Source organism: Arvicola amphibius, chromosome 6 (genome assembly GCF_903992535.2).
Source record: "Arvicola amphibius chromosome 6, mArvAmp1.2, whole genome shotgun sequence".
Lineage (NCBI taxonomy): Eukaryota > Metazoa > Chordata > Mammalia > Rodentia > Cricetidae > Arvicola > Arvicola amphibius.
In genome coordinates, this window is record NC_052052.2 from 96,489,891 (window position 1) to 96,512,502 (window position 22,612).

Sequence of the window (22,612 nt, forward strand, 5' to 3'; positions counted from 1 at the left end):
CATTATATATCAACTGGAAAGTTGTGGATTTGTTTAACCCATTTGCATAACCACAATGTTCACTCTACACAATAGCATGCATTTAAATTTAACTCAAATGACTCCTTTGTGTTTAATCAGGAACTATGAGTCTTCAAATCCCTACTTACTGATCAGAACAAAGACTTTATTTCCATCATATTTATGCTTTTAATAATTACTGTAGATGTAAAATCTCACACAGATTACACAAGAACTCTAAAGCTGAGCTAACAATGTATAATTCCAATTACATTATTTCTATCAGGACCATAATTTCTTAAATATAGGTTCTTGAATTTTTATTCCAATGTCACAAGTACGTTGGAGTCTGATAGTATCACCTAAGTTGACTTCTTAAAACATTCTTAAAATGTATAACAAATAAAGTTAGGAAAAAGAATATCTAAATCTAGTGCTGGATAAATAGCTTAGTGGTTCAAAGCACTTGAAATAATTCTCATTGAAAATATAGTTGAGAAAATTATTGGGAGACAGTATTGCCCTTATTAGAGAAAAATTGTAGGCAAGAAAACCATAAACACCAACAGACTCAGTTTGTGTATGCTATATTGTGATGTGGGATTCCCCTCTGTATGCTGTGAATACCACTGGTTAATAAAGAAACTGTTTGGGGCCTGTGATAAGGTAGAGGAGAGCTAGGCAGGGAAAACTAAACTGAATGCTGGGAAAAAGGAGGTGGAGTCAAAAAGAAGCCAAGTAGCCCCACCAGAAACAGACACCAGAACTTTACCTGGTAAGCCACAGCCTCGTGGCCATAAACAGATTAATAGAAATGGGTTAAATTAAGATGTAAAAGTTAGCTAATAAGAAGCTAAAGCTAATGGGCCAAGCAGTGATTTAATTAATACAGTTTCTGTGTGGTTATTCAGGACTGAGCCGCTGGGAACTGACTAGTGGCCTTCCTACAACACTGTAGACACTTTCTCACTCACATAGCTCACTTCAAAGATGCACACATTGTTAAATGGCTGTCTTATATGCTGGATCTTCACCACTGGTTAAGTTTTATCATTGTTTCCTTAGATTGACCCTCCTTAGAGGCACTCTGACTGCTTTTCCTTTGTCCCTTTGGTCAACTTGAATAATTTACAGCCTTCACCTAAAATGCATAACAGCGTTTAAGGTGGACCACTGAGAGCCGATAATGTGGAACTAGGAGTTAGACAGATTCTGCCCAGCAGAAAAACAGGGAAAGGAGCCACAGTGAGATAATTAAAGATGGCAAAATTCCTGACCTTTTTACTCTCATGGCCTGAGACAAAGGCCTGGTAGGATTTTTCTTTCATGGTAGCTCCACCCTACCTGTCAGCAGATGACTAATCTAAGTTGGCCAAATAAGCTCAAGACTTGAGCTTAACCTCTGTACCCAAAGCTGTGGGCATCTCAGTTCCTCTTTCTTCATTTAAATTGACAGATCCTAAACTAGAAAAAAAGATTTCCCCCCCCCCCCTCTAGCCCACCAAAGACCATTAAAACTCCCAGGCCTCCAGAAAAGGCTCAGGTCTGCCCTTCCTGTCTTGTAGGGGAATTCTCTCTGTGTGCCCTGATGTGCATGCTTCTTCACCTTTTTTGGGGGGAACTGGGGATTTTTGATTTTTCGAGACAGGGTTTTTCTTTAGGTTTGGAGCCGGTCCTGAAACTAGGTTGTGTAGACCAGGCTGGCCTTGAACTTACAGAGATCTGACTGCCTCTGACTTCCAAGTACTGGGATTAAAGGCACATGCCACCACCACCAAGCTCACTTCTTCACCTTTAATAAAAGTAGCTTTCAGCTATTGTGGAAAAAGAACACTTTCTGCTCTTGCAGGAGACCTGGCTTTGGTTACCAGTACACACATGGAGGAGAAAGGACTGACACCATTGTGACTCAAGCCACAGGGCTCAACACCTCTTCTGGCCCCTGAGGGCATTGTCTACATGCGGTGCACATGCATACACATAAGAGTGAAAAGAATTTAAGAAACAATATATCAAGTCTATGCATGACTGAGAAATAGAAAGACAAGCAAGTTCTTAAGAACAGGAATGTCATATATTCAAGGTATTTTAAATATTATTTTTCTCACCTTATTAGTGTACAGTCTTACTCTCAGAACACTGTTTTCCATAGTGTAATAGAATTGAAGATAGCAGTGTCCGTCCATGCAATGATATACTGAACTGTTAAAATACGCACTGCTCTCTACAGATCCAAAAGTAGAAGCATGATTGTCCCTCAGCCACACCATGCAACCTAAAAGTGAAGACAAAAGAAGCAATTTGGGGAAACAATTATGTGGTTGCTTATGTTTATTTATTTATTTGGTTTGTTTGTTTGAAACACACATTTTTTATGGAGTTTTTTAAAACCATAATTAAAATATTTTATTTTAAATGGTATGACACCTGAAAATGATTATAATAACAAAAATGGATGAGCTTTAATTTCACACATCAAATCACTCCAAATTCTTCAAGGGAAACTTTACAAGGCATAGTGAAAGACCAGAGTCACTTTGAAAAGAAAAAGCAAGTATCAGAACCGGACACACATATGTCTGGAAATCCTGGAATGATGAGACTGGAAATCTGATATAAATAAAAATGATATGAAAATATTGATAATAGAAGAAATAGAAACACATAACATTTTGTGAGATAATCTTTTGAAATACTCTGAGGTCTCTTTTACCTCATCTGCCAAAAGCACCTTCTCATTGGCTTGGTAAAGAGCTGAGTGGTCAATACTTAGGGAGGAGAAGATAGGTGGGCATCTGGGGAAATAGAGAAACTGGGAGAGGTTGATCTGAGAGACAGGGAATTCTCCAGATAGATGTAGAGGAACTTTGAGGTACAATATGGAGGAAAGGTAATAATTCATGTGGCACAATGTAGATTAATATAAATGAGTTAATTTTTATTGCTTTTATTGAGCTATATATTTTTCTCTACCAGTTATAAATGAGTACATGTGATATTTATCTTTCTGGGTCTGGGTTACCTCACTCAATATGATGTTTTCTAGATCCATCTGTTTGGCTTCAAAATTCAAGATGTCGTTATTTTTTTCTTGTGTAGTATTCAATTGTGTAAATGTACCACATTTTCCTTATCCATTCCTCAATTGAGGGGCATTTAGGTTGTTTCCAGGTTCTGGCTATGACAATGCTGCTATGAACATGGTTGAGCACATGTCTTTGTGGTATGATTGAGCATCCTTTGGGTATATATCCAAAAGTGGTATTGCTGGTCTTGAAGTAGGTTATTTCCTAATCTTCTGAGAAATCGCCATACTGATACCTGAAGCTGCTGTACCAGTTTGGACTCCTACCAGAAATGCAAGAGTGGACATTCTCTTTACCCCACAACCTCTCCAGCATAAGTTGTCATCAGTGATTTTGATCTTGGCCATTCTTACAGGTGTAAGATAGAATCACAGAGTTGTTTTGATTTGCATTTCTCTGATGGCTAAGAATGTTGAATATTTCCTTAAGTGTCTTTCAGCCATTTTAGATTCCTCTGTTGAGAGTTCTCTGTATTAAGCTTTTTTTGATTTAATGTTTATGTGGTCAATGAGTCTATTTTCTATATTGTATCTTCAGCACTTGAGATTCTCTCTTCCATCTCTTGTATTCTGCTGTTTGTGCTTGCATTTGTGGTTTCTGATCATTTTCTCATAATTCCCATTTCTATAATTCCCTTGGTTTGTGTTTTCTTTATTGTCTATATTTTAGTTTCCAAGTCTTGAATAGTTTCTTTCATCTGTTTGATTGTTTTTTCTTTGTTTTCTTTAAGAGATTTCTTGATTTCTTCTAATTTTTTGTTTTTCCTTTCCTCCATTTCTTTCAGGGAATTTTTATTTCCGCTTTAATGGCCTCAAACTTTCTCCTAAAGTTATTTTTAGGTTATTTTCTTATGCTTCATCTATATTTTGTTGATCAAGGCTTGCTGTTGTAGAGCCACTAGTTTTTATTGGTATCTTGTTGCTCTTTGTGGTGTTGAGTGTGTTCTTACCTTGTCTACCCATCTTTTCCTCTGATTGGTGTAGTATGGGAGCCAACCATGATAACCTAAGTATGGGCAAGTCACACAAAGGAAGTTCTTCACTTCCAACCATTATCACCTGCCAGAGTAGGACTCAGCAATCGATAAATTTAACAAGAGGCCTGGGTCTCAGTAGTTTACCTTGAAGCAGTGTCTGTTTACAGGAAGAACTACAAGCTGACATTACCTGAGCACCACCCAAAAACAGACCATCCAAAGGAAATGCCTAACATTCCAACCACTGTAGATAGGATCACCTTCCAGCACACATGCACCAGGACACCCCTAGACAAATATCAGCCAATCAAAGGTCCTGAAAGTCAGAAACCCCTCACCCCCACCTTTACTATTATAAAAACCCAATTCTAACTGAGCTCGGGACTCTCTGTTTATTCCAATATGTTGGACATGAGGAAAGACCGAGTTTGCAAACTTGCTTAAAATAAAGACTCTTTGCTTTACATACAAGACTCAGTCTCCTTGGCTTTTGCAGGGACTTCGCAAATTTGGGTAGACTAGTAAGTAGTTGGGGTTCTGTCTCTGGTGATCAATCTTCCAGGTGCCAGTGGATCCAAGGTTCATAAGGCTGCTCCTTGAGGTGCAGTCAGGGCCATGGTTCCAGCCACCGTGGAGGTCACTCAGTGTTCCTGGAGGTGGTTCAGTGCTCCTAGGGTTGCTCTGCTCCTCTGGAAGTCATTGCCTCAGTCCTGCTCTGGTGGAAGTCACTCGGTCAAGTGTACTCCTGTAAAGGTCACTGCCTTGTACCTGCTTAAGCTGAGGTAGCTGGCTCAGGCCTGTTCCTAAGATGTCCCTGGCTTGGGCCTGTTCCTCAGAGGTCCCTGACTCATGCCTGGTCCTGTAGATGCTTCTGGCTCGGGCCTGCACTCTTGGTGGTTGCTCGCTTGTACCTGTTCCTGCTCCTGTGGAGGTTTCTGCCTTGGGCTTGCTCCAGCGAAAGTCACTGGTTCAAACCTGCCCCTGTGGGGATCACTGCCTCGGGCCCGCTGTGACTAATGTCACTGGCTCAGACCTGCTTTGGAGGAGGTTGCTGGCTCAGGCCTGTTCCCACAGATGTCCCTAGCTTGGGTCTGTTCTTGCAGAGGTCCTTGGCTTCTGCCCAGTCCCACAGTGGTCTCTGGCTTGGGCCTGTTCCCTCGGTGGTCACTCCTTTGTATCTACTACTGTGGAGGGGCATAAATGGGTTAATTTAAGGTATAAGAGCTATTTGGGAACAAGATTAAGCTAAGGCCAAGTTTTCATATTTCATAAGAAGTCTCCATTTCATTTGTCTGAATCTGGGGTACAAAGATAGACCTGTTACAATAATGTATTCGTTAGTTTATGTCAGCTTGTAAAACTTAAACACATGTGGGAAAAAGGACTTTTTAAACACACATGGGAAAAGGGAAGAGGGACTTTCAGCTGAGAAATTGTTTCCATCAGAATGGCTTGAAGGCGTGTCTATGGGGCTTTTTCTTGATTGATAAGTAAATGCAGGAGAGCCCAGCCTACTCTGGATAGAGATACCTGTAGGTAAGTAGGCTTGAGTTGAAAAATAAAGATGCTAAGCAAGCCATATAGGCAAACCAGTAAGCAGTATTTCTCCTCCCTACAGGTTCCTTCCTGATCCTGCCCCAGCTTCCATCAGTGATACTGTAACCTGAAATCCTAATAAATATTTTCCTTCTGAGGTTACTTCTGGTCATAGTATCTTATCATTGCAACATAGAAGCAGACTAGAGCAGAGAGCACAGGCAAAGAGATGGAAAATTTAGGATCAGAAAGTAACAATAGTGCCCAAAGCAGTGTAACAGAACTTAAGAATGTCCTTATGGTTTTTATTAGTAAACGAAACACTGTTGAGAGAAGAATCTCCAAACTTGAGGACACTTGTAGCTCTTCTAAAACTAAAACAAAAATAAAATTAATAAAAAAGGGAATATAAGGAGAAAACCAGAAAAGCAACAAAAGCAGTATTTGAAGCAACTGTAATAGAATTTTACCATATCACAGATTAAAACCCATAAAATACCAAGCAGCAAAAATATTTTTAAAAGAACAAAAACTAATATGCAGATCAAAGAAAAAATAAAAATTTAACAAAGGCTAGAGAGGAAATATTTTACCTATAAAAAAGCAAAATTAAAAATTTTTCTCTTTCTAAAAACTATAAAATATAAAAGAGAATAAAATGAAATGCTTATATTCAGATCTGGAAATGATTCTTCTGTATTATGGCTAGTGAGAAGTTGCTTTGTAGACATATCTAAGGAGAAGTGGTGGTATAGGAAAAAGAGAATCTTCTCCAAAAAGAGAAACTGAATGTCCAGCAATTCAAAAAGGCAGTGGCCACAAGCCTGAGCAATACAGAGAAAAGGACAAGTAACACACTCAAAAGAGGTAAGCCATGACAAACATAGGTGCAACCTTGTTGCTGCCAACAGTGAAAGAGGAGCAATAATCAGAAGCCTCATCCAAATGAAACTCAGGAGGCCCTGGTGAAGATACTAACAATCCCAGCTACAGGAGAAGCCCAGAGTTCTCACAATCTTCTAATACATTTGCAGGTTTTACTGCAAAAGTGCCTCATGCAGATGGATAAACTGGAGGCATAACCCTTTTCTCTCATCTATATGACTCTGGGTACCATCTTCATGGAAAATCTATCATTGAGTAAAACCAGCTAATTACCAGCTTCAGAACAAGAAATGATCACAAGTCAGGGAGTCTGAATGACACCCATGATGTCATTCATCCAGGGGTGATCAACACTTGGGAGATCTGGAAGGTACGAAGATACATCTTCTGGATTTAGGTCTGTATAAACTTCAGTGCTGTAATTGCATCCCCTCTTCCAAACATACTTGGGAGACAAACCCAGCCTTAGTATTAGGCAGTCCAGGGAGTAAAATCCAAAAAGGTTTGGAAAGGTTAAAAATCTGTCCAGTATAAACTGCAAAGCTGAATTTGTCCAGCAGAGGCCCCTGGTATCCAAAGAAAGAAGGCTTACTGAAGTCTGGTGGGCAATGGGCAGTTGTACAGTAGATGTTCAATGCCACTGAAATCCTGTGAAAGACAAGAGTCCACCAGTGCAACCAGCTGTCATGTGTCCCTGTTCACATAGCTGGCATGCCTATAATGGACTTTGAAGATATGTGTGTGGTTGATAAATCCACTATTCTATCCAAAGCAAAAAATAGTAAAAAGACTGACCCAACTCAGCACAATTAAAGATGAAAGGGGACATTACTAGAATTCCAAAGAAATATACCAGATCTTTAGGCAACACCTCAAAAAGTTATATTCCAAAACATGAAAACACACAGATAAGGCGAGGGAAGCAAATTATAAAACATGCAATTATGATCTCCATAAGATATGAACTTAAAAAGTCTTCAAAAGAAGACTTTAAGCTATAATTAAAAAAATAAATATTATAGAATAGATGAAATTTTCAAGATCTTCCTCATATTCAAGAAGATGAATGGACAAGGTAGATGGATGTAATTGGAATGGGAAGATCAAATAGGGAAGGGAGGTGAAGAGCAAGGAAAAAGATGGAATCTGGGGAGGTATAGCTAAAAGAGGGGGGCATTTTAGGCGTCATGAGGAAAACAGCGAAAGTTTCCTATAATGTATATTTATATGAAGGCAATCTAAAATGAAATCACAAAATAACCGAGAAGACAGGGCCCAACTGGACATACCTTGTCATGAAATGAAAGGTTATATCTAATTGAATTCTTGGCCAAAGGGGTCCCATGGGAAGTTACAAACAACCTAAGCTTAAGGCTATTAAGTCAGCACAAACTGACAGTAAGTCTCCATTGCTGAAGACAATATCTATGCAACTCACTGAACATGAAGAAGCCCAGCTGGTGCCTAGCTGGAACCTTTACCCCTATGGACTAGTGATCATGCCCTGGAAGGTACTCTGCACACTGCCAAAGGAGAGTTGAACACCAAGCTATAAACCCTATGTTCTACAATGGTGTCCTGCTTGTAATATACCAAGGCAATTTGGCACAAAGCTTGTGTAAGTAGCCAACAAATACCTGATTTGATTATGGCCCCCTCCTTGATATGAAACCCATACCTGATGCTGTTTGGGTAGCCAAGAATCTGAGATTAGATAGGGTGTGGGGAAAAATAAATACTACTGTTCTGATGAAGGAATATAAGAATAAAATTACTCCTAAGTCATTCTACTACACTCATAGATCAGTGTCTTGCTCAGCCATTATCAGAGAATTTTCCTGAGGGGAACAAATACAGAGACCCACAGCCTTGGAACACCATAAAAGGATGTTTCCATCAAATACCCCCCTCAGGTCATAGGTAAACCTGAAGAAGAGGCAGAAAGAATGTAGAAGCCAGAGAGAAAAGAGGACACCAAGGAGACAGGACCTCTAATCAACAGGATTGAACACATATGAACTCACAGAGACTGACGCAGCATGCACAGGGCCTGCACTGGTCTGCCCAGGTGGGGTCCTACAGCATACAGAGAAATGGACATATCCCCTAGCCCTAGCCAAGAAATTATCTCCAACTGATAGGCACTTGCAAATGAAAAGCTAGCTATATCCAAGGGAGTCTTACTGGGGAGAGCAACCACTCTTAAGGGTAGGGCCAAGCAGTAGATGCCAACACGAAAAACTAAAAAAAAAAATCTTTAGAGGTTCCTTGTCTCATAATGCTATGTCATGCCATTTTTTATTTGACCATATACATATTTATTTGCCCTTTATACATATATTATGTCTTCCATTTTTTAATGGAATTCCTGTGTGTGAATGTATTGGCCTCTTTGTTTCTTTTTTCTTTCTTTCTCTCTTTCTTCTTCTTCTTCTTCTTCTTCTTCTTCTTCTTCTTCTTCTTCTTCTTCTTCTTCTTCTTCTTCTTCTTTGTTCATTGTTTGTTTGCTTGTTTTTGTTGGGGGGAAGTTCTTCCTTATCTGTTTGTTTTCTAATGAGAGATAGAAAGAATGTGGATCCATATTTGAGGGAAGGTGGGAAAGGACTAGAATGTATAGAATGAGGCAAAATCATAATCAGATTATTATATATGAAAAAACTTATTTTGAATAAAAGAAAAAGAAGAAAAAATACAAAGAAATTTTAGTTAAATACAAATAAAAATAGTAAATAAAAAATTTAGTGTCTGTGCAGGTGTGTGCATGTATGCGTGCATGCAGTATGTGCAGTGTGTGTGTAGGTGCCCACAGGAGCCAAAAGATGATGCCAGGTCCCCAGGGCTGGAGTTCTGGCTGCTGTGAAAAGCGTGTGGGTGCTGGGAACTGAACTCACATTCTTGTAAGGAAGCAGATGATCTTCACTTTAGGTTTTATGTAATAAATTTAGTATTCATGTGTGTATATTAAAATTAATATTATTAAGCCAGTTAGGTAGCTTATCAAGTCAAAGTGTTTATACAGCAAACACAAGCAGGAGGACTTTTGGTTCCATTTGGTTCCCAAACCTACATAGTAGAAGTAGAAATCCAAATTCTCACATACATTTTGTGGCATACTTACACTCACACACACACATACACACACACACACACACACACACACACACACACACACACTGTATACATTAATAAATCAATACAATCTTAAATTAAGAGTACATATTTAAAAACATGTCAGGTTACATTTTCAAACTAGTAGCAAAAATAAAAGTAAAAAGCAACCAATAACTGAAAAAGAGCTCAGGGTGCGGAGACATGCACACAAATCATAATAACTTACATTCCAGTAACAGAAGGAAACATCATTTCAGTGAGAAGCAACATGACTGGGCTTGATAAAAGGCTTTGTTTTTAATTCATATAAACGAATACATCCAGACCATAAGAAAAATAAAATAAAACAACAGCTAATGTGGCATAATTTTTCTTTCACAGCTTTAAAAAACATTATTTTTCCCTTTAAAAATTTATGATATATTATACTCTTATTAATATGTATGTTTATCAACACCCCTGGCTTAAAGATTTAATACTCATCACAATAAAGCATCCTATATAAAATACATTGCATTTCATTTGGTACCTTCATCATTGCCACTTTGATTCTGCCAGGGTACAGAGTCCAGGAAAGGGACCTCACTTGCTTTTGTGCACATCCAAGAAGTTTGCTCAGCAGATGCCTCGGCTACCCAGGCACACATGGCGAAGTCAAGTCCACAGGGCTGGCACACTGAGAGGAGAGCAAAGGGCCTTGGTGGATTATTCCAGTCTCCTGGAGTGACAACTCAGCCTCAATTGTGTGTTGCAAACTAAGAGGTCTTCTGCAAATGCACAAGGGCACATCACTATCTTGAATGTTTGGTTCAGTAAAGCCTTAGACCCAGGCAGGTGCACCCAACCTTCTTCAACCGGGACATGATAATGTCATCTACAAAGTTCCTGCTGGAGAACTACATAACTCCATTACAAAAAGGCATCATGTACAATTTTAAGTCATTTTTGTTTGGCCAAATTCAAAACTGTCCTGGGGTACATGTGACCCACAGGCCAGACACAGCTGCAAGAATGCCTAAGCCACTCTATTTTGCAAAAGTTTTTCATTTGATAAAAATGTGGATCTTCTCTTCAAAGGAATATTGGCTTAAAAATTAGATTTGTAATTTTTCTTGCATCATAGCTTTAGAACAAATTGTGAAGTTCCCTATTTCTCCTTATCTACTTCATGGAATTATATCCATTAGTTTGTTTAGCATTCACCCTCAAACTCAAATTTTAAAAGCCATATATTGTATATGATTATAAGATACTCTGTAATGGTATGACTTTATAAAATGTCATCTTAGGTAGATGTGTATAAGCTTGTTCACTATTCTCTTAAAGTGCAAACTTGGACACCCGGCTAAAACCAAGACATTAGTGCCAACAAAGGTTGGCACATACATGCTGCTGTAACTGGTTGCTGGCTTTTATACATTGTGACCATACCAACAAAATGGGAATCTCAGTTTGACACTTACATCTCAAGCCTTCATCTGAAGAATCAAATCTGTGGAGCTCCATATCCGAACAATGTAGGTCCTGCTTGTTTTTCAACACTTCTTGACATGGTAAAGCCTCATCTGTTAAATTTATACAGAGAACACAAGTGAGACGCAGGAGCCCTTGAAAGCACATCTCTCCCAGAATGGTACAATTTACTAAAATGTTCTGAACACTTGCACAGAAGATTACAAAGCCATAATCTGGACAAAAGAGATAGGGAGACAGAGACAAAGACAGAGAGACAGGGACAGTGAGGATAAAGCAACCATGCCACTGGATCTATGGTTCAATAAGATCATGGTAGTATCGAGGAAACTTCCAAACCTAACCATCAATGTTTTCAAAGAAGCGATCTACACTGACACTGAAATGAAGAATCTAGGATTGTGACTTGTTTAGGGAACTTATATGGTAGATGATATCTTCTGACGCTGGAAACGGGCTCCACTCTTGATCTACCTTCTCTGACTAGATCACATTATGAATAGTTTTGTGACAGAGATTATACTTGGAAGTAGACTCGCTGTCCCCTCTGATCTTACTACTACTTGCAGAAAATTCTTACTCTCTGATTAGGAAATACTGAGTTTAACTCTCTTGACTCCCACTGGGCCAGGTTGTCATACTCAGCAGCAAATGGTATGAACTCTTCGGTCTTTGAAAATTTGGGCTTTGGCTGTTTCAACATTCACTTTTATGTTATTTGTTGTTGTTGTTATTTAGTTCCTGGAAAATAACTTCGAAGAAAATGTGAACTCTATTGAACCTTCCACTTGCTTCTGTAAGTGCTACCAATTGTAGCACAAATAGCAAAAACACAGAGACAGATACTGGGGTTCAAGCTGAAGATCAGAAAAGCAAAACAGCGAAGCAACTAGAAAAGTCTTACCTCTACCAAGGCTGAGTGACTGCAGGCTGAGCCCTAAGCCTTTGTCTCCTCCCATTTTATATTTCCCTTTAGTGCTGGGATTAAAGGTGTGACTCCCTGGTACTGGGATTAAAGGTGTGAGCCACCACCACCTGCATATGTTTCTACATTGATCTTGGGTAGGCCAGGCTTTGAACTCACAGAGATCCATCTGCCACTGTCTCCCAAACCATGGGATTAGAGGTGTGACTCCACTGTGTGGCCTCTAGTGGCTTATTTTTACCCTCTGATCTTCATGCAAGCTTTGTTTATTAAAACCTAAGTGAAATATCACTATAACTAGTTCTCACAGATTCTAACTTGTTTCCTAACTCACTCTTGAACTTGCCTTGGGGATGAAGAGACACAACTCCATTTTTTCATTGCAGCATGAAAACCTCTGATGATACTGAATTCTCCCTTTTATACCTTCAAGTGGCCCACTCTGCAATGGTAACCTAGCATGTGTAGCTCGCTCCTTTTGATACCTCAACTCTAACAAGTCTTTCATGTTTCTTAGTGACACCAATGAAAATGAGCTATATATGATGATAATCCTATAAAATCATATCACCTACTGACCCTGGAATCATCTTAGTTTATTTGAGAACATTCCATGGTGTTTGCTCAATGACCGCTTTTATCATACCAGCCCATCAGTCTATGGTCGTACAATGTTTTTAATGACTTTTGTACTTGGTCATGTCTTTATTTCTTTTCTTACAGTTGTTCAGACAAATGCCTTTCCCTTTATCATTTTATGCACTTCCAGTCTCTCAAAGAAAAACTAAATACAACCCTCTACCTGGTCTGCCCTGTATTTATACAGCTAATGGCCATAAAGAGAGGATGCAATCTTACAGAATGATATAAGTTCATATTTGTGACCCTCCAGTTCATTACAGTATGACACCCCAATTCTCTTCCATCTTAGACAAGTGTTCCTATCCTCCTCATTCTTTCCCACTCCAACATCATTGTCAGTTAGTCACCTTACTTCACACTTCGTTGGGAAAATTAGAGAAATCTGATGAGACCCACTCCAGCCCCACCTTCACCTGCTGTGTTCTCTACATCTTTTCTTGTCAGCTGCCCATGCTCTTCTCTGGACATCATTTTCATTTGTAAAGAAATTGCATATTCTGCTTATTTAAAGATTCACTCCAGTAAGTTTATCCTCTCTCCTCTGCAACCACATGTTCTCTTTCTATTGAGATCGTTCCCTTTGGTAACCAAACAACAGTATTTCATTCATCTTCAAATGGCTCAAATTATCAACTTATTTTTTTAAGCAATGCAGATTCTCATGAATTCCATTTACTCTTGAACTTGGATTGGTGAGGGCTCTTCTTAATGTAAATTTCCTACTCTATAAAACACACTACTTGAAGTTGTTCACTTCGGTATCATTTTGTAGATCTGCAGCATTATACAATTAAAATCACTATGTATTTCCAAAACATTCCTTTATATTAAATAAAATCCATTGCTGGTAAGGCTCCATTCTCTCTACCGTCTCAGACACTGCCTTCTGTCATTGTGGATTTACTCACTCTGTGCTTTTCAAATAAAGGAAGCGATGTGGTACCTGGTCTTCTGGGTCTAGCTTCTTTTGCTTAGCGTGTGTTCATACTGCCTCCATACTACAAGTATTGTATTTCATAACCTTTACTTCTGCCCCATCCCAGTTTCAATGGAAACTGCATCTATCAAGCGTAACTTCTGAAGTACTGTATCTATTTACTTTTCAATCCTCAACAAACTGTTCAATAGCGTTGTGTATACTTGATTGCTCCCTATTCTTGGTGTCTGGAGCTTTACTGGAATGAGGGATGGAAAGATGGGAAATGCAGCATTCTCTCTAAACTCCGCACACCATTTTCTCTTATGTGACCAGATTTTCACACTGAGCTACATGTCAGGCTCTATTTCGCGCCTTATCTGGAGCCCAACTAAGCCATCCTCCTGCCATTTTGGTTCTTTCCCTAAGATGATTAAAGTACCTACAAAAAGTAGTCCATAATCTGAAATTTATTTTCCTCTGCCCAAAATATCTTTCTACAGATTTATTTTCAATTAGAAATAGCAAACAACTTGTACTTGTGCTTCAAGCATGAAGTTTGCAACATGCCATCTCTTATCTCCTCTCCTCTCCTCTTCGCCTCTCTTTCTCGACCCTATTCCCTACTCCCTCCCTTTATCCTCCTCCCTCCTGGCATCCTCTGCATTAGAAAAAATTCTACTTTATCTGCAAAACATGTAAAAGACTCCATTAATATTACCAGTTCTGGCTCAAAACACAGTCATCTTATTCTGGATTCTATTAACATTATTGCTTGAGTCATGGTATTATGTGACCCACACTGATCATAAACTCCTGACTTTTCTGTCTTTATCAACATGCCAAGATCTAGAAGTACAGGTATGTACTACCATGATATGCTATAATAATAGAAGCAATGATGACCTTGAATTCCTGACCCTCCTGCTTTTGCATTTCTCCTGAGCAGAGAGGGAAATATTTTTAATAGATGCCCTTGTAAGAGGGAGACAGAAAAGCCCTTGCTATGATCTTCACCTAGTAAACCAATCTTACTCCTGCAGGCTTTTACAATTACATATCTTGCTAAAGTGCACGTGTCTTGTTCTCTGGACCCCTTGGCCTTCCTGCTCAATTACTATCTGTGCACTTAAGGTCAGCATACTGAGTGTGCTATTTAAATTTTTACTTTTTTACCCTCACCTCTGGCACTTTATCTCAGTCCCATGCTCTCTTGCTCATCATTGACATAAAACACATTTATTTATTTGCTTACTGTCTGTTTACCCCAAATAAAAATGCAAGTTCCCCGAACATAATGAATATTACTTGTCTTTTTGCTCTTGTTTATCTCAATGCCTAGAAATATATCTTGGCAGGATACAGAGCTAAATTCATATTTATTTCTTTAACAAATGAGTAAATGACTAAAGAAATCAGATTGAAATTACTTTATGGTCTCTAGAAATCATCTTATATTTTATTTGTGATAAAGTATATCGATTGGTAATAGCAGTGATTTACCAATACCTACATAATATGTTTTTTTATAATGAGAGTTTGAAACTGATGAATATGCAAATCATCTTGAAAATAAGATACACTGGAAATAAAACTGCACATGCAATTTAGAAAACAATGACAATAAGTGACGCTAGGATACGACAATAACAATTAGCATGAAACAATTACAATGGTAATTTTGTGGATTCAAATCAGTTGCTACAAATCTTCCCTTCAGAGCTATTAACATTGGGCATAATTCATTGAAATGTTATGTATTATCTCTGATTTACCACTATTTATACAATAGTTTTAAAGTGATATAAGCAAAACTAGCAAAATATTTAAGTGAAAATTGCATTTGATTGGGATGTATTCTGTATGGATAAGGTATGACATATTTCTTTTATTTCTCAGTATAACCACTTTTAGTGATATCCTAACCAAATTTATAACCATAATAGGTTTATGTTTGGATGTTGTTTGCATACATTGCCAATCAATAAATCTTCAAGAAGCTCATATTATTTTAATATATTCAATACAGCAGCTCAAAGTCATGTGTAGATATCATATTCATTCTTTCCTTCTCCTTCCTCTCTCTCGTCTCTCCCTTCCTTCTCCCTCTTTTCCTCACTCCCTTTTGTACATTGTACTGCCATCTCAATTTACAGAAAATTTTTAGACAGGTAGTTAAAATTTTTCATCTTTAATAGAAGAGAGGTTTGCCAATCATCCCAAGGCATCTAGACTAATGAAGTCACGTGTCTACCACAGCCATCCTTCAAAGCTTATCTCACATAAACAGGTTGTGTGCAATTGGCCAGTGATTCCCATTCATTAGGTAATGAATTCCAGCTCTGTTGCAGTAAAAGTTACCATTAACATCCAATTTTGACCCTAAAGATTTCAGATAGCTTTTGGTAAGTTTTCTTTAATTAATAATGGATTTAAATGAAAAGTTATTAGTTCTTAAAAGGTTACTGAAAAGCTAGCATTTTAAAAAGGTAAGTAAGATTTTAGTTATTTAACTGGATAATATTTATGCATCATGAAGATTCTAATTAAGCAATGATTTGTACATTTGTGTTATTTTATAAATGACACTGAAGCAAAGTCCTGAAAACCCAATCAAAAATATTCACGGATTTCACAATATTCTGATTATGAGTCACAGCATGCAATCATTATAAAAATTATAATCATCAATTTATTCAAGAATCAATCAGTGTTATTCAAGAAGCACTGATTAAATACATTTTATTTCCATATAGTCACAAGCCTTGATTTCTATTTTGTGCTTAATAGTTTGGGAGAGTATAAACTGATATTTCTTCCAATAAACCTACCATGAGTTTTGTATTCTGAGAAGGACAACAACTCTATACAACATTATTTTTAAGAGTAGAGGAAATGTCTGAAGGGTTTCTCTAATACTATAAAAATAACATAATTTTATTGTTTCAGTAAGGAATTAAGAAATGATAAAAGTAAGTATAATTATGTATTGCTATAAAGTTGTTATATTGCAGTAAAAATTAAAATATTTTTACTAAAACAATAGGGTTATTTTCCTCTGAACATATAATTACTAAATTATGGAGAAACTATACCATCTCTATTTTTTTATTTAAAAAGCTACCATTGTTTTATAAACTTGTTTTTAACTTACTTCTCATAAATTCAACATTTATTTCTTCTTGAGAGCCTTTGTCAGTGTTTTGTGGCTTTCTAAGTGCAGATCAAACTCATATTGGTATATTTAAGAATTCTTTTTACTCTGCAACATGTCGAGCCATTTTGTAATGTGGATTTTTAGTGGCTCATTGCTATTACACTAAGCCAAATTAGATGCTTCTTCTGACCTTGTCTCCAGCTACTATGTCAAGGTAATTTTCCAATTCTAGAAACTTTTAAAAACTATATTCCATGAGACTGTTTAAATAATTATCCAAATAGGGAAGTGTACTTTATTCTGTTCTGATTGTGTGCTTTGTTTATGTGTATTACTCTGTTGTACCACTTAGGAATTTTGGTGAATTACAGTGATGAATCGCCAACCTTTCTTGGTTCCAGTTTCAGGGCACAGTACCATTCTTTCATTGTTAGCTTTAGTGTTGGCTGTAAGATTTGAGAACATTTATGATATTAAATAAGTTCATAATTCTTCATAGTATTTTGAGTTTTGTCAAACAGTTTTTCTGGATCTACAGAGGCTATTGTATGGCCACTTCTGCATGAGTCTGTTTACATGGTCTCACAAACTGATTGCTTTAGTAACATTGAACCAGCCTTGCATTTCAATTGATTCTATAACATTTTACTAAAATTTTTGAGTTCTGTGAGAACAATGACCATTGAAGTTAGACAACATGGTATTTTGTGGATTTTGTCTGGAGTTTTGTTGTGTAATGTAATCTTTTCAGAATGAGGTGGAACATGTTCTCCTAGTTTCTATTTTCTATACTGAAAAGAATGAACACCATTTTATTTTTAATAAGTCTTTAACAATATTTGCAAGTAAAATATGTTGTCTTAGAATTTTCTTTCATGAAAATATGCTAATTTTGAATTTTACTAAACATAATATTCGTCATATTATCACTTATTATTTTAATAGTTTAACTGAAAGAAACTACCAGAAATCAATTGTTAGATGTGTTATTAGTTTAATATCTATAAGATTTTTCTCATTAGGCTTCATTTCATTCATGACATTTGTAATCTATGTTTTTCATCTTTTTAGTTTGGCTAATCTAATAAAACAATTAGTTTATTTTCCTTTTACAATGATTGACTTTTGTTTCTGGAATTTTATTTCTCATTGCCATTCATTATCAATGCTATCATGTACTTCCCTTTTATATGGTACTATATGGTACTTTAGCATCTATCTGTATTTGAGAGAGAGACAGAGACAGAGACAGAGAGACAGAAAGAATATATTTGCCTATTACAAGACTACAGTGTTATCCAAAAAGATTTTTCGGACATTTTTAATAAGAAATTTAAATAAGAATGACCCCAGAGAGTCATGCATTTGGATGCTTAGTCATCAAGGAGTGGGACTGTTTGATAGCATTAGAAGGATTTGGAGGTGTGGCCTTCGTGAAGGAAGTGTGTCACTGGAGTTAGGCTTTGAGGTTTCAAAAATCCATGCCAGACCCCATCTCCATGTCCCTGCCTTAGGATCAGGATGGTTGTAGATTTCAACTACATCTCCAGCACCATGCCTGCCACGTCTGCCAAATACTCCCTGCCACAATGATAATGGACTAAACTTCTGAAACTAAAGCAAGCCCCCAATTAAATGCTTTCTCTTGTAAGAGTTGCCTTGGTTGTGTTGTCTCTTTACCCTAATAGTACAATGACTAAGACAAAGGAGCAATGTGTTTCTACTCAGCCGGATTACTAAGTCCCAGTCTTCTGGTGGAGGTCAGGGCTTTATCATATGACTGAATGGAGGCAGGCCCAAATTAGCACTTAGCTGTGAAATTTTATTCATTTCTTAATCTTCTTTCCCCAGATTGAAGACTTTGCTTGTTTTCTACCGTTGTACCCCTGGACTGAGGCTGTCCTGGACAAACATTGCATTCGACTGGGATTTAGTTTAACCATTATATTGTTTTAAAATATTTTAACAAATAATAAATGTTAATTGTTACATATTGGTAGATCATTTTGTTCAAGTATATAATATGGTGATTTTGATGACTTTCTGTATATGCTTTCTATTACGTTTGGGAGAGATGTAATGAAGTTTCCTGGTGAAATCATACATTGCTTTTAATTCCAACAATATTTTCTATTCATTTTGAAATACTGCCATTGAAGCCATATCTGTTGAAGATTGGGGGGGGCGTTGTTTGTTGTTTCGGTTTGGTTTGGTTTTGGTCAACTTGCCTTTAACCATTATGCAGTACAATGTTTCTACTTAGCACTGCTCATTTTCATTGTATTGAGACACATTTAACACTGATTTAGCCACTCCACTTGGGTTAGAGATGTGTCCTGTGTCATTTTCCAACTTCTTTGGTAGTTGTTGTTCTGTTTTATTTATTGAGAAGAGTCTTGCTTTATAGTTCAGAGTAACCTTAAACTGTGATCCTCCTGCCTCAATCTTAGAGAACAGTGATAACAGGAGTATCCCACTATGACCAGCTTTCACCTCCCCTTGCTTTTGATTAATATTTGTAATTTTAGTTAGAATGAGATTTCATAAAATAAAATTGGTTCACTTTTTAATCCTAACTTACAACCTCTGACTTCTAGAAGTAATTGCTTTGTGATTACAATAAAATTGGAAATTTTATTAATTTTTGTTTGTCTACTCTGCATTAATTACCTTTGTCTCATAATAGCATCCCTTATATCTTTATCTCCACTATATATTTCTCTTCTCCTCTGAGTGTATTATTTCAAAGATGAGTATTTTTGATACATTTATCTTCTATATGCCTATTGTCTTACATTCATTGTGACTCTGAGGATAAGCATATTTTAATATTTTTCTTATCTTATTAACATTTCCAGCAAAAGGCAAAAGTCTTATAGTCCTAGAAATTCTACACTAACCACTTCATGTAGTAATTATATTTGTTAATCTCCATTCATTGAATGCATAAGGTGATATAGAAATATTCCTCTGTGTGTGTGAGTGTGTGTGTGTCTGTGTAAGATGTAAATATAAATATATATCCCATATGCTATGCTTTTAAGAGAGAAAATTACTCTATATCTGGATATTTTTTAATTAGTTGTTTTTCTTTTATTCTTGAAGTTGTTACTTTTGCTTTGGTATTGTTTTTGATTTTATGTTTTTGGTTACACCTGGAAAAATCAGCCACATTTCCTTTTAGAGATATCCTTCTGGTGATGAATACACCAATGATGATAATAGGAAATAAAGCAGACAAAATAGATTTTGAAATACAATAGAAAATAGAAATTTATTCCTAAATGGATGGATTATCAGTTTTTGAAGCAAACTTACTTAACTTTTAAAGTGATTCCCACTGCTTATCCCTATTATAGGAACCAAAGTAAATATTCAGAAGAATTTTGTGCTCCCTAGCAATGAAAGTTATCCGTATAAGAACTGACTGACCAATAGCTTGGCCAAAAATAGCCTCCCTCCCTCTCTTTCTTTTTCCAGTCCCCAAATTGATATGTACAGAGTTCATCCTCAATCTGAACAGCATGGGGAAAACATTAAAACCTTTCTTTATCCTTGACTTTCATAAGGAGAGAAACAAGTTAAATACTCACGCCTTTACTTTATAAAGTCATTTAAGCTTACTTATCTGTTTACATCCGATTAAAGCCATGCCTAAGCCCAGCTTGCATCCGGAAGGATTTTCTGATGGAAGACAACCATTTGGCTTTGTCTCCATGCCTCTGGTGCTCCCACTCAATCCCACCCTCAGGAACCTAGGAAACTAAATCACTGACTCTCTTTATTGGACTTCTGTTCCTTGTCCAGGAATCAGGGAATGACCAGGATGCACATTTTGCCAACGCCAGGTCTGTTTTTTAAGCGTAGCTTTGCTTATTTCACAGAAACTGCCCCAATAACCTAATTTAAAATGCAAGCCCCTCTTCAGTGATCCTCATCTCCTAGGTCTGGAGGGAAGCCCAGCCCCAATCACTCTCACATGTGGTTCTGATGATGAACTGTACTCAGTCTGTTCCATTACTGCCTGGAGTTGGCTGCTCAATCCCAGTGGAAATTTAATGCTTCTTAATTTAACCACCTTTCATTCCTGTCCTTTACAGAATGGAGCCACACCCCTTGTTCCATGACATCTAACTTATCAGAACCCTGTCTTGCATGCCTGACATTCACATGTATTGAAGACCTCAGTCTTGAATCCTAAAATCATCTGCTCTGATCCCAAACCCTGCAATGATGTATGAATTTAACATATAAAAGGCACAACTGAAAAGAACAACCTTGAAATGTACACATGATGACTAATGCTTAGTATCTTTCACTTCCACAGAATCTGATGTACATTACAAGCAGATTGTGATAACAAGTAAAGATATTGGTGTTTTTCTATTTGACCCCAGGTTTCTCTGCAATGTTTATGGAATGTTATCATCTATTGACTCTTATTTCTGTTTTGTTTTTCTTCTTTCCAGAGGTATTTGAAGTGGTCACTACAAAATCTTGTATTTATCTTTTGAATATGTATTATGACTCCCACTACCTTGGTCTTTATCCCAAAATGATGATCACAGATAATGAGAAAGTTGCTTTAATTTCAACAACTAGTAATAGAGAAAACGTTCACATCTGAAATGAAAGTAGGGAAGTTCCACTCCCAAGCAACATCAAATGGTGTCCCGTGGAAATATGCAATGTAAGTATAGCATCAAAAGCAGAAGCCCAATAGCAAGGAAAAACTCTATCCAATTGATGGCCTACATGTCTGTTTCTCTTTTGAGGATGATTAACAAGACTAGTCAATAACATATTTTGTTAGAAGTCAGTTTGACAGTTTCCAATATCCAGGATGACAACAATATGTTTTTCTTTGGGTTCACCTTCTTATTTAGCTTCTCTGGGATCATGAATTATAACCTCTATGTCCTTTATTTATGGCTAGAATCCACTTCTGAGTGAGTACATACCATATTCCTCTTTTTGGGTCTGGGTTACCTCACTCAGAATGGTGTTTTCTATTTCCGTCCATTTGAATGCAAAATTCAAGATGTCATTGTTTTTTACTGCTGAGTAGTACTCCAAAGTGTATATGAGCCACACCTTCTTTATCTATTCTTCTATTGAGGGGCACCTAGGTTGTTTCCAGGTTCTGGCTATTACAAATATTGCTGCTATGAACATAGTTGAACAAATGCTTTTGTAGTATGATTGGGCATCTCTTGGGTATATTCCCAGGAGTGGAATTGCTGGGTCCTGAGGTAGGTTGATTCCCAGTTTCCTGAGAAACCGCCACACTGATTTCCAAAGTGGTTGCACAAGTTTGCATTCCCACCAACAATGGATGAGTGTTCCCCTTACTCCACATCCTCTCCAGCATAGGCTATCATTGGTGTTTTTGATTTTAGCCATTCTGACAGGTGTAAGATGGTATCTTCGAGTTGTTTTGATTTCCATTTCCCTAATTGCTCAGGAGGTTGAGCATAACCTTAAGTGTCTTTTGGCCATTCGGACTTCTTCTGTTGAGAATTCTCTGTTCAGTTCAAGGCCCCGTTTTTTAATTGGGTTAATTAGCATTTTAAAGTCTAGTTTCTTGAGTTCTTTATATATTTTGGAGATCAGACCTTTGTCTGATGTGGGGTTGGTGAAGATCATTGACAAAATTGCTGGGCACGGGTTGGGAGCACAGGGGTGGGGGTGAGGTGGAGATAAGGGGAGATGGGAGGAGAGAGGGAGAAAGAGAGAATGGGGAGAACTTGAGGGAATGGGATGATTGGGATGGAGGAAGGGTGGAGATGGGAGCAGGGAAGTATATATCTTAATTATGGGAGCCATTTTAGGGTTGGCAAGAGACTTGACTCTAGAGGGGTTACCAGGTGTCCTAGGAGATGTCCCCAGCTTGTTCCTTGAGCAG

General features: G+C 37.4%; 1 protein-coding gene across 1 annotated transcript in view; it reads right to left on the reverse strand.

The window, feature by feature from the left end:
- Positions 1–22,612, reverse strand: part of Malrd1 (MAM and LDL receptor class A domain containing 1) — a 617,971-nt gene that overhangs the window by 549,941 nt on the left and 45,418 nt on the right. Inside the window, exons 6-7 of the mRNA XM_038334493.1 lie at positions 10,124–10,270; positions 2,109–2,275 (exon numbers count right to left, since the gene is read on the reverse strand). Coding sequence (XP_038190421.1) covers positions 2,109–2,275; positions 10,124–10,270 — 314 coding nt within the window. The remainder of the gene's footprint in view (positions 1–2,108; positions 2,276–10,123; positions 10,271–22,612) is intronic.